The following is a 13568-nucleotide window of genomic DNA, read 5'->3' on the forward strand; positions in this document are numbered from 1 at the left end:
CTTTTGAAGGACAAATAAGGAATATTCTTGTTTTATTAACTGCATTTTTGAAAGCTGTTATAAACTAATGTTCTCTTAGATTATTACCCAGATTTGTAAACGTGCCTCAACCCTACCTTTCATTTTGGGTACATAATCATTTGGGCAAGCAGTTAGTAGTTGCACCCACCAATAATATTTGCATGCAGTATGCATATGAAATGGTGTCATTTGTGCATATATGATAGTGTCTGCAGAATAGTGCATGAAAAATTTAAGATCACACTTAGAGAGTTTGCCCCCATATACTTATTTCCCAGAACTACCTGTGTTATGATTTTTGAATTATTGTCATTGGGTTTTCCCAGCTCTGCTACTCTCTACCCTTTACTAGAAGGGAGACATCAGGAACCAGAGTCAACACAGACATACGTCTGTGTAGGGGGTTCCAAATTTGAACCCAGGTCCAGATGTGAGTCTGATTCACCACTGATTTACACCTAGTGGAGAGATTTACACATGTATAAAGAAGGCATAAGACGCTACCACCAATGTGAATGGAGAATTCTGATTTACTACCATTTTGCACTCACTTTGCACATGAGTAAATTTTCCACGAGGTGGATATCAGTGGTGAATGAGGCCCAAATGGCCCATACAAGCCAAATCAAAATCCCAAATCTGAATACCTTCAGAGTTTGGGGCATTTGAAATCCAGATACAGATATGAATTTTGCAGCTTGAGCCCATCTCTGTGGCAAACTAGCAATGAGACCAAACTGATTGAGGTCTGGTCTTTTGATGTTATCAAATACATTTATCATGTTTTGCTTGGTGTGACTCTTGCTTGCAGGTAAAATACAAAAGTAAACAAGAACTCAGTTACATTTCATTGTTACCACTAAGGGGCGCTATTATTGAACAGATTGTTTTATATAATCAAGCACATAAAGAAAAATTTTTTAAAAATCACTTTCGTATTCCTTGTCTTTGGACCACGTGTGCTGTAAGTATCCTGATTTCAACTTTGCTTTAATTCTCTAGGGTGAATAACTGCGTTGGATTTTCTAACTACAAATTCTTTCTACTGTTTTTAATGTATTCTTTGTTGTATTGCATGTATATTGCTGCAACAGTCTTCAAGTATGTCATCAAGTATTGGACAGTAAGTTAATGTTACTTTTATGTATTTTATTACTCTTATTGTGGCTTTAAACTCTGCTGTGTTACTCTTACTGTCATTCCACAGAAAAATATATTGCATTTCAGTAGTAGGGGGCTTTGTCTTAAATTCTGTATGTCAGTTTAACTCACATTGTGACTGAAATACACCTCTACCCCGATATAACGCTGTCCTCGGGAGCCAAAAAATCTTACCACATTTTAGGTGAAACTGCGTTATATCGAACTTGCTTTGATCCGCCGGAGTGCGCAGCCCCGCCCCCCCGGAGCACTGCTTTACCGCGTTATATCCGAATTCGTGTTATATCGGGTCGCGTTATATCAGGGTAGAGGTGTATGCACAAACTGAAGAGAAAATAGGCTCCAGTTGTAGAAAGGTTTTGGCTGAAAAATGCTAAACCTGATTTTAAATTTCTTCTACAAATGCTACCAAATTTGTGCATGAAAGGGCACATTTTCAGCCAGTCTTTAGGACCCAGAACTTGCAGCCTAATTTTAGACAAAATACAAGTGAGTGTGTTTAAACTATAAGAAGGAGTAAGTGATGGGGGGAGAACGAAGGTAACAATAACACACGCTGTGCCAGAACTGATTTGAGCAACACAGCACAGGGATCACTGTTGCCAGTTGCAGTTTTAATGTATTCATTTTTTTTAACTGTCCTATGTATTGTGTAAGGGGAATGTAAAGACTCGCAGAGAGAGAGATCAGATATAAGAGAACTACAAATGAATATCAATCATGTCTGGAATGACCTTTATGACTAGAGAGGTAGAAGTATGAAGCAAGTCAGAATCAGTACATCGTTGTGGTGATCTTGCAACAGAACACGAAGAATCTTCCTAAATCCAAGTACAACTATTATTTGGGAAATACTGAAAAATTATGTCATCTCATCTCTTTATGTGCTTGTATTGCCTGGGGGGATAGTTGTCTCCTGGGTAAAAATTAGCAAGGAACCAACATTTGAAATGTATTAAGTGGCTGCATGATCACTACATACACATTTTCATTAGCATTGCAGGAAACTATTAAGTGGAGTATATTCTTTTCTGTGACTTTGTTTCCTGTAATTCCCAGACCCACTTTCCCAACCTTCTCTGAATCCTTGCTCCTGTGGATCAAGTCTAGTGTGTTAAGGGAGCAAGTGAGAGGAAGAGTAAATTAAACCTACCTGGGTGTTAGTTTTCATGATGTTACTTGCCCGCTTGTCTCCATAAGCTTAGTTCCTGCAGTACACCTGCCCTCCTCTTCTTTTCTCTGAGTTAGAACTAATATAAAGAGCTTTGTCCTGCCATTGATCTACACACATTCATATTAGGATATGGCATCCAAAGAAACTGCTTTGACCTTCATTGTCTCCTTATAGTTTCTCTTTTTTGGCTTAAAAGTCAGACTGAAATACTGAGCACTACTTTATATTACAGTTGGTTTATATGGAGGCAGTGTCAGCTGACGGACCAGGAGATGGAGCCTCAAGACTCTTGCTTTCTAACGCCTGATGGTTCACTTTGTGACTTTGGCCAAGTCACTTAGAGTATGTCTACACTGCAGTAAAACACCCGCAGCTGGCCTGTGTCAGCTGACTCAGGCTGTGAAGCTATCAAATTTTAGTGTAGACATTGGGGCTTAGACTGGAGCCTGGGCTTTGGGTCCAGCTGTGGGTGTTTTTATTGCAGTGTAGATGTACCCTTAATCTCTCTGGCCTCAATTTTATAACCGATGGTGCTGTAAACCATACCTCCAACCCAGACACCCCTGTGGGGCACTAATGGGAATTAGTCCACGTGCTAAGGAGGGCAAAGGTATTGTAACTCTCCATTACGCTATGTAGGACTTGTAAGATGGAGGAAGGCTTTTGCACATTTGCTCACTTGCAGGGGGTAGGTACAGTCTGTCTCTAAACTGCAGGAGTTAAGTGCCAGAGGGGTCCTCATGCTCCAACAGTTTAATGTGAAATGAAGCATTTTCAGCCACCTGTAAGATTTTCTGGGCTATTACTAACTGTAGACAGCTGTCATCAGGATTTGATGTACCTGCTTGTTGCTGTTATAGCTGAGAGAGGGAGTTCAAATTTCTGATCTCTTAAATTGGAATGTAGCCATTGGAAAAGATGGCAGCGTATTAATGTGCATCCAGGAAAATGTGAAGATTAAAGAAAACTCAGCAGAATGTGAACAGGCTTTCAAAGCACTTGTTATTGCCTGCCAAATTCACTGTGGGCATAGGAGACACTTCTCATACCCATATGGGGGACTGTGAACATACTGGCCCTGTTCCATACAAAGAATTAATAGCAAAGCCCCACTGTATATCTGCTTTGGAAGTGATGAGGGAAAGAGCCAGCTTATTTCTTTTGTCTTGTCTGTTCATCATAGGGAGAGGTGATTTTTTTTTTTTTCTGCAAGTCTGAAAACCCCACACATCCTACATATTCTTAGTAAATACAGTGTAACAACAGCTGATTCCTTTAGGCACCAAGATTTCTTTCTCTGTGTTTTTCGTGTCCTTTATCCTTTTTTGCTTTTATTTCTAGGACGAATTGACCAATGGACGTTCCAAGTTCCATGTGCTTTTCCTTCTTTTTGTGGCAGTCATGTTCTTTCTAAGCCTGATGTTTCTCTTTGGCTACCACTGTTGGCTCGTCAGTAGAAATAAGTCTACTTTGGGTAAGATTCCATGTGTACACCATAAAGCAATGTTCTAAAAAAGCATGTGCTGTTCACCTCTAGGTATACTAGCAAATATTTGAAAAAGCATTTAAATAAAAAGATTTCTAATTCTCACTGCTGGTGGTTTTCCTCTTCAGCTGACAAAAGCTCAATTGGAGACGTGGAGACTAAAATAGAAGGGCCCAATCCTGCAAATGCTTATGCATTACTTTACTCACTGAAGTCAGTGGGACTACCCGTAAGTAAATTTACTTACATGTGTGTTTGCTGGAGCAGGCCCTAAAACAGCAAGTGGGTTTGAGCAAAAAGACATCCATCTTTTCTGATGGTGAATGAGGGGTAGGACTGTGTGGAATTGGACCAATTTTGTGAAAAACTGCTGAAATTCCATGGTTTTTGAGTCAAAAATCTTCCAAGTTTCAAAATTTGAAAATGCATTTGGATGAAGATCAGGTTTCACATCAGAGCACAAATATCACGTTTTTCAATGCAGATACTACCATTTTGTGACATTTTTGAATGACAAAGTGGCTTGAAACAAAATTGAAACTTTTTTTTGCAAAGTTCCACACACACAATTAATCTCTCTTTCTTGCACAGACCTAGTATAGGTTTGCCTTTAAAACTCGTTTTCAAAGGGCACTAGATCTCATCTATAGGCCTTTGTGCTAGCCTGAAGCATTAGGTCTCTGCACAACAGTGTAGAAGGTAACTTCAAAAATACTATTTCTAATGCCCTCTATTTTATCATTTTCTCCCTGCACCGCTTTTATCTCTCAACACCGGGTCTGTATATCCTACCCTAACTCTTAATAGATAAGTGTTAATTCATCAAGCAGTCTGAATTTCCATACTTGAGATATGGTTCGTAGAAGGGACTTTGTTTCCGTTTTATGCTTCCAGTCTTTGGATTAGAAATTCTCCAATTTTTGTGTCTTTCCAGTGAAATTCAGAGCACGTCTCATGAAAGAATGTTTAAACACATTAAATAATAAACTTCATTCTATAATTTTTGTTTGGGGGATTAAATGAAAACATCATTAATTGGTTTTATGATTATTCTGTGGGTTTCATCTGCAAAACCAAATCCATGCCATCAATTTTAATATAAGAGAAATAATAATGTAAAGATGTATAGGCATGCAAAAAGAAATGCCTGTGATCTCCACATTCATCCCTGTAACTTTTCCATTTTGGTCCACGGTGTGGTATGTTTAATTGCTGAGTGCCGTGGCTCTCAACCTTTCCAGACCACTGTATCCCTTTCAAGAATCTGATTTGTCTTGTGTACCCCCAAGTTTCACCTCACTTAAAAAACTACTTGCCTACAAAATCAGACCTAAAAATACAAAAGTGTCACAGCACACTGTTACTAACAAATTGCTGACTTTCTCATTTTTAGAATTATAAAATAAATCAATTGGAATATAAATATTTTACTTACGTTTCAGTGTATAGTATATAGAGCCGTATAAACAAGTCACTGTCTGTATGGAAATTTTAGTTTATAATGATTTCGCTAGTGCTTTTTATGTAGCCTGTTGCAAAACTAGACAAATATATAGATGAGTTGATGTACCCCCTGGAAGACCTCTGAGTATGCCCAGGGGTACACTTACCCGTGGTTGAGAGCCACTGGCTTAGTGTACTCAAAGATGGCTACTGTATAGCATATACACGGTAATTTACTTTGCATTGATTAAATATGTATTATTTTCCTAATAGTCTAAATGGGCTTCCTTTGATTTTGATGAAGTTTACAAGTGAGGAAGGGATCTCAGGATTTGTCCATTATAAATTCTCATGAAGATACAGTATCACTTTAATGTGTAACAAAGCAAGATTTTGAAAAATCTTAGACACCTTATGTTGCAGCCTCAGCATAAAATATTTTATTTAACATTTGCTTCTTTCGTTTTTTTCCCTATAATGGTATCTGTCCCTAGAGGCATTCTCAGCTCCAGTGTTTCAAAATGGCCCAGATAAAAATGGATTCAATCTGGGCTTCGTAAAGAATCTTCAGCAAGTGTTTGGAGAGGAAAAGAAGCTGTGGTTACTACCTGTTGTATCCAGGTAAGTGGTAATCAAAACAGTGGAAAAGAGGCCAATACCATGAAACTGAGGGCCAAATCCTGGTCCCAGCCTGAGTGTCGACCAGCTATGTATTGCGGAGTTCTGCAAGAATCAAGAGGAGCTGGTATCTTCGCATGTAGATGAGAAGTGGTTAGGGAGTCACTCCTAAGCAGCAGCTGCTGCAGCCTCATTGCTACGCTTCCACCTGTACTGCTGACTGGAAGATGGTTAGGCATAGACCCATCAGCAAACATCTTTGCCTTGTCCACCCAGGCTTCCTGTTAACATGGATGAATGAAACTGCCACGGAGCACAGCTCCATAGTGTACAGGTGGTCTGGACCTTCTCTGTGGACATGTGTGTGTCAGTCTCTCTCACTCTAGATCAGGGGTGGGCAAACTTTTTGGCCCAAGGGCCACATTTGGGTATGGAAATTGTGTGGCGGGCCATGAATGCTCACAAAATTGGGGGTTGGTGGGGGGTGAGGGCTTCGGCTGGGGGGGTGCGGGTTCTGGGGTGGGGCTGGGGCAGGGGGTTGGGGCGCAGAAGGGTGTCAGGGGTGCAGGCTCTGGGCGGTGCACCCCTGACACCCTGCTTACCTCAAGCAGCTCCTGGAAGCAGCAGCATGTCCTCCCTCCAGCTCCTATGCAGAGGCACGGCCAGGTGGCTCTGCACGCTGCCCCGTCCGCAGGCGCTGCCCCAACAGCTCCCATTGGCCGTGGTTGCCGGCCAATGGGAGCTGCTGGAGCAGTTTGCAGCGCTCCCTGGCTGCCCCTACACGTAGGAGGCAGAAGGGGGACGTGCCGCTGCTTCCGGGAGCCGCGCGAAGTGGGGCAAGCCCCCAACCCCAGATCCCACTCCCCGGCTGGAGCTCAAGAGCTGGATTAAAATGTCTGGATGCGGCCTCCGGGCCGTAGTTTGCCCACCTCTGCTCTAGAACGATTACAATTAGCTATCTATCTTGATTATATTTAAATGATTGGGCTAAACTCCATTTGAGTTACACCAGTAATGAATTCAGACTATAATCTTTATCCCACTGATCTTTTGCAAGAATTCAAGATGAAAGTCACTTTAAAACATGGTCTATAAGCTTCTGTCAAAACAAGGTTCCAAAACTGAACCCAGTATTTTCCAGAACGTAGTCCTTTAAAAGTAATCTCTGGAAATGCAAAGACTTGCTTTGGGCTTGAGTCAAACCTAAAACAAGGAGTAAAGTTGTATTTCAACCTTCAAATGAAGCAAGTTGGAAGTAGCTTTTTTCTGCCTTTGTCTTCCCAGCAAGGGTGATGGACATTCCTTCCCTATGAGAACATTGTGTGAAGCTCAGAATCCACTGCTAGCAAACGAAGAGCAGTGGGGAGATGATGGATTAGATGAAGAGAACCATGGTAAGATGATAACAAAAGGAAATTAACTGTGTTTTGAACTAAAGTAACTGTTGGGTGGATTCAAAAATAGTCACTGAGAACCCACTATGAGAGCTGTTTTTATGAAAAAGCACGTTGGCTAAGTCTCTGACAGCTCTGACTTGGTTAATGAATATAGAACAAACATAAGGCCCAAGTTTGAAATGAGTCTCTCATTTTGCAGGAGGAGCTCTGCTCCTACAAATAATTGGACTTGCAGTTTTGCACCCACAAGTTGCAGGCAGAAATGGTGTTTTTTCCTCATCAAGCTATTTGATTGCTCCCACAAATTAAATACGTAGATGTGGAAATACTCTTTGCACCATGTATGCAATATAGCTGTAGTCCTGTCGGCCCCAGGATATTAGACCGACAAGGTGGGTGAGGTAATATTTTTTATTGACTCAGAACTTTGTGTGGCTCAAAAGCTTGTCTCACACTAACAGGAGTTGGTCCAATAAAAGATATGACCTCACTCACTATTTGCACCCACAGTTATTTGGGACATGAAACTGTGCATGCTCAATGAGATGTTTACCCAGCGTACATGTCTGTGTGTGCACATTCATATGTGCAGTAACTGCATTTTGGCACTGTGAATCAGTCAGGATGCCCAATTATGCTTTGCCTCAGAGTGAGACTGTAACGTAGGTGGTACCTAAACAAACCTGTCCATGCTGCTATAATTGGTGTTAAAGAAATACTTGTGCCTACAGCAATTATAGTGAAATGGCTTGTTTGTACAACAGTTATAATTTCAGATGAATTGAAAATTAATATTTGGATTAACGGAAATAAGACTTGATGGACCTCTAAAAACATATACACCCTTTTTATGCTATGGTGCTCCTGTGAAATAGCCCCTGCTAATATGTCCACTCTCTGCTTGCTTTTGCTCTGGTTAAGATACCTCTACAATCAGTTTCAAAATAATTCAGTGCTTCTGCCTATTGAATCACAATTTTTTTTCTCGTGTATTTATTAACCCCCAAACTCCAGCCTTCAGACATGATGACAAGCATCAACACATCCCTGTGTCCTGTAAAGCTTCATGCCCTCCAAGTTTTAGGGTTCCAAAATATTGTCACTTGGTGTCATGAGGCAGGTGCTTTCTGTATGGAGCAAGGATAGCCACATCCATATGTGAAGAAAGGAAAACAATAAAGGCATAGAGATTCCATCCTGGCATGAAAGCTCAGCAGATTTCTATTAAAATAATTGGATCATGGTTTTTTCCTATAGGAATGGTGAAAGCATAATAAACTCTTGTGTAACCATAACTTGTGAATTAAGCAAGTACAGGTGAAGCGCTTGCTAATGCACATTTAGTGCTATAGAGACTAGGCTTTCATTAGGAGCTCAGCTTTGGTATCACGTTAACTATTTCCAGGCTTAAAACAAGACCGTTCATGCTAAAGTTCACTTTCAGGAAGCCCCCTTTAGTCATTTTCAACAGTGCACGCTTGGGGACCTGTGTGGAAGCAATAGCTTTGTTTAAAAAATAAAGCTTATATAGGTTTTATAAGTGTGTGCTGTCTTGTGTACTTACAGAATGCAGAAAGGAGCTAGAGGAAGGATGGTCCAGTTACTGGGGCACTAGCCTAGGATCCAGGTTCAGTTCTCTGCTCTGCCACAGACTTCCTGTGTGACCTTGGGCAAGTCACTTATCCTCTCTGTTCCTCATTTGTAAAATGGGGGTAATCAAACTGCCTTATCTCACAGGGATGTTGGGAGGATAAATATGTTAGACTGTCAAGCACTTTGACATCTACTGATGAAAATTTCAATATAAGACCTCAGTAGTAGTAGTATTTTTTATTTCTGACTATACAGCACTTGCAGCCTTACTGTCCGCTGGTTTAATGTTCGCTTGTGTTAAAGTTTTATTGCGGAGGGGATGTGTCATTACAAAGTAAATAAATGAAGCCTTGTCCAAGGCACACTTCAGACACTAGCACTCCAAGATGTCATGAACAGGGCTGAAGAGGCTCATTTCAACATTGGTTCAGATAAGTGATTTCAAGTGGCCTTTGTACATCTGTGCTGAAAAAACATCTGCTTCTGCTAAGACGTGTATATTTTAGTCCAGCTAATCTGTCTGACGCGGTGCTGCATTGCTGATAGACTTTTAAAAAATAACATTGGTGTTTTTCTGTGTGCTATTTGTGACAATTTAAAAAAAATCAATCCGTCCCTTCAGGAGTGGTTCCCAAGTCCCCTACCTTTTACAGAGTATTATGGTCTCTGAATAAAAAGTCTGCTTAGCTCTCTACATACGAGCATAAGCATGCATAAGAATGAAATTAGCTTTTGCCAAGTCAGCTCTCAAAATCTGAGTTTCAAGCCTTTACACTGCAGTCTAATGATTATAGTGATCATATAATGATCAGTGACCTGTACTAGGCTCTTTCCCAGTGAAGAAAATGGTGTGCAATCATCTTGCTCTGAAACTTGGTGAAGTTTTGTTCAGCACCAATAGGTAAGGCCATTTTGGTTAATTTCACAGCCAGAGGGTTTTAAAAGTGGTCAGTTTCATATTTTCAGATGTTTGATATCTGAAATTTCAGGGTGTTATAACCGTGCTTCCTGCAGCTGGAGGAGGGTCCCAAAGGTAGAGGTGGGTCTGATCTCCCCCATACTGCTGGGAGCGCCTCCACCGGGGGCTCCCAGCGTCCAGTCCTGGCCAGACTGGGGTGGGATGGGACTTCCTCTTCCCCTGAACAACTGCTGTTTGGGGAGGAGGGGAGATCAGACCCACCTCTGGGCACCTCCCTGAGCTGCAGAAAGCTCCATGGCTGTGCAGCCTTCCGAGCCTAGCTGAAACCAATGAGGGTGCAATGCAGCCACGGAGCTTCCTGCAACCAGCGGAGGTAATTGGAGGTGGGTCTGATCTCCCCCAAAGAGCAGCCATGCAGGGGAAGAAGTCGTCCTGTCCCTCCCCAGCCCGGCAGACGAGCAGCTGGAGCCGGATGATGGATAGGAGCCCCTGGCTGGAGCGCCCCCAGCCCTGCTCTTTCCCCTCCCCTCCAATAGCTAGAGTTCACGGGGGAAGTCTAATTTCACGGTCTGTGATGTGTTTTTCACGGTTGTGAATTTGTAGAGCCCTACCACTAGGACTCGAATTTCTTCCTAGAATACAAAAGCCAAACTAAGAGTATTACAGAGTTAAAGATCAAAATGAAAAAAACAAAGTTGGGTATATTGTGTAGCTAGACATGGTAGGAATTAGAACTTCAGTCATCAGAACTGGAAGGTTAGTTTTCCCCTCACTCATTTTGGGAGTGGGTGGGGAGCTCTTTCTGTTTTTATCCAAATAAAAGTTTGTTTTGGGTCTGTGACTCAGATATTTTCTGGTAATGACATTCTGTGTCCCCAGTCAGTATTGTTTTATGGACAGGTGCCTCAATATTGGAATTCAGTTGGTAGAACTAGGAAGTGCATGTAGTACATGCCATTTACCCTTCTCCCATAAGAGCAAATCCTCTGTCCCAGCTGTGAGCCTGACTAACTGGGTTTAGCACAATGGAGGTCCCCCGGGAGGGACGTCATCTTCCCTCTAGGTCTTTCTGTGGCCACTACTGCAGCATAGGGAATGGCCAGTGAAGTACTGTAGTTGTAGTTATACCTGCCTACTGCCCAGGATGGTCTTGTCCGCTCCCCAAGTTCCAGTAGACTGTGCTGCAGGGAGCCTTCATAGAAAAGCTCCGCTGCATGCAAGGATGCCCAAATCCAGTCTCCCTGCAGCTGAACTGCATTAACTCCATAATGTCTCTGGTCCACTGAGAAGGGTCAGGATTTACCTTGTAATGAATGATATGAAAGGTCCTTGTTGGATAAGCAGCACTCAGTCCTGGAGTAATTCCGTCCCTTGAGAGGCATGTTTTCTCCAGACCTTGAATTGTTGCACCACTTCCTGTTAGTGTAGATAGCAAAGTTCTGTGTGTTTATAGCTTCTCGTGATACTAAAACATGTTTGTGAGGAAAAGATGAGAAGAGATAGTGAGGCTTTGTTCTTGCTTTACCCCTCGTTGCTTAGGACACTACTTGACTAGTGCCAAAGCTAGAACTGATAGAACATGAACTTCGAGCAACTTTGAACATGCTGTCTTAGAAAATGGCACTGCCAGTCACACCAAAAGCAGAATGATTCCTCCCCTGATGTATTTAAGTGCTGTGTCTCTCCTTTTGGAGCTTCTGCAGCGCACACCTATGATTGCTCGTGCACCTGCACTTTATGACAGAAGTAATAAGAGCTGCTCTCATCATCAGAGTCCCTCCTCTAGGCATATGCAGAAGAGGAAGTGACATGCCACAGAGATAATTTAAAAAAAAGAAAGAAAAATGCTTGATCAAGTGTTGCTGTATAATGTTCTCCTTTTTAACCACAACATTACAATCCATTGCCTGTGCTGTGATTGATTTTTTCTGAACATAACCAAAGCGAACGCCCAGCATAATCTTAAAGCCAAAAGCAAAAATTGCAAAGGCAAACTACCTGTGGATAGTGTTTTAAAATCAATGTTAGGGGAAACTGGGAGACTTGTGAATACAAGATATGTGTTACTGAAATTCAGGAGGGGGGAACACCATGATCTGGACTAGAAGATGTATGGAAGCAAATATTCTCAGTTGCCTGTATCTTCACTGTAAGATTGTGTCCCTCTCGGTTTGAAATGGGTGTTGACCTTTGCTCTGACTTTTTTGTACATAGATTTGCTAAGGATTGTAGCATTTCAGTTAGAATGAAAAACATTCTGAGCTTCTTGATCAACCAGAAACCAAGAACACTCACTTCCAAATGCACTTTAATTCTTGTGTTATGGCATTTTTCTGATTTCATTAATGCTGTCCTTTATTCACAAACATTTTCTCTCTCTAATCTATCTAGTCAGGAAGTTCCCCCAAATGACGTGCTGGCAGATTATAAAATAGTCTTATCATTTTTTTCTAAAAATTCATCTTGAATGCACTTAATATCCAAATCCTGAATTTGTTGGTGCTATGTGTGCTTGGATTCTGTGGCTGTGGACAACAACTTTTTAAATATCTATGTACTATATGATGTTAAAAACTAATCACACAGGTGGATTTAAATGTATGTTTCAGGGCAAGTCAGAATTCTAGATATAATTAATCATATGTAGTACTTGGCTATGTAGTACAGTAAATTTGGGAGCATAATCATGAGAGTACAGTTCTTCCTGAATTGATCTCATATTCAGTTCCAGCCTATGGCAGACTCCACTATATTCTGTGTAATAGTTGGAAGCTGATAAACACCGATTATCACATAAAGCTTCAAATGTCTGAAGGCACCTGATTTCAATTTAAATGTTACTCATTAGGAAATACTGTATGCATGAGAACTGCCTTGACTGCAGTTGAGGAACTTACTGCAGTGCTCTGACCAGGAGGAATTAAATAAAGAGAAACCTCCCTGTCCTGAAAAATCATCAGTTAATTTGCATAAATCCTTGAAACAAAGCAAATCACCTCTTTTTCATTGTAGGGATAAAATTCCAATGCATGCAGATACATGTGATAGAAGGGGATGGATTTATTTGAGACACAACTGATATTGCTTTGCAGTATCTCATTTTCTAGCCATCTCTTTCCTTCCAGTCAAAGTACCAGCACCTGAAGAGCTATAATAACTGAGTATTTGGATTACATCCAGAGCAATAGCAGCAAGACAGTATAATTTTCTGACTAATCAGACCTGAAACATGCCATTAAAATTGGAAGATCTTTACTTGTCGAAGTGGCTGTTAAAGCCTGTGGCATGGAGTGTGAATCTGATAATGCCAATAAATAAACTCTCAGTTTAGAGATCAGCAGGGTTACCCCGGATGGGGATGAATGTCTGATTTTGTTTAAAATGGTGCTTAAAAAATTATCTATAACATTTAATAGCTAAAGGTGTATTTGGAGCATAAGGATGACAGGAACACTATTCTATCTATCTCTAACCATTTTGTTTTCAATTGTATAGGTTACCATGAAGGTTCATCTCTTGCCATAGAAATGGAGACATAGCGGTTTGCAAATCTGATGGTACAAAACTCACTCGGACAGGTCAGCACTTTATTTTCAGGTGACTCAAGGCAGTCTGGCTCTGACATGGGACTTCTTCTGAGGCCTTGTCATTTAACCTTTGTATCTCTTTCTGTGAAATAGGATAATAATGCCTCATAGGGACACTCTGAGGATTAATTATGGTGTGTTTGTACAGAGCTTTGAATAGAAAAGTCTG

The 13568-nt window shown here is 41.2% G+C and overlaps 1 protein-coding gene across 2 annotated transcripts in view; it reads left to right on the forward strand.

The window, feature by feature from the left end:
- ZDHHC15 (zinc finger DHHC-type palmitoyltransferase 15) overlaps nucleotides 1-13351 on the forward strand; it is a 31660-nt gene extending 18309 nt beyond the window's left edge. For both annotated transcript variants that reach the window (XM_065410892.1, XM_065410891.1), the window contains 5 exons: nucleotides 1024-1144; nucleotides 3698-3830; nucleotides 5780-5906; nucleotides 7188-7297; nucleotides 13308-13351. In XM_065410892.1, coding sequence (XP_065266964.1) covers nucleotides 1024-1144; nucleotides 3698-3830; nucleotides 5780-5906; nucleotides 7188-7297; nucleotides 13308-13351 — 535 coding nt within the window. The remainder of the gene's footprint in view (nucleotides 1-1023; nucleotides 1145-3697; nucleotides 3831-5779; nucleotides 5907-7187; nucleotides 7298-13307) is intronic.
- Nucleotides 13352-13568: the final 217 nt, after the last annotated feature.

The sequence above is a fragment of the Emys orbicularis genome, chromosome 9 (genome assembly GCF_028017835.1).
Source record: "Emys orbicularis isolate rEmyOrb1 chromosome 9, rEmyOrb1.hap1, whole genome shotgun sequence".
NCBI classification, from domain to species: Eukaryota; Metazoa; Chordata; order Testudines; family Emydidae; genus Emys; species Emys orbicularis.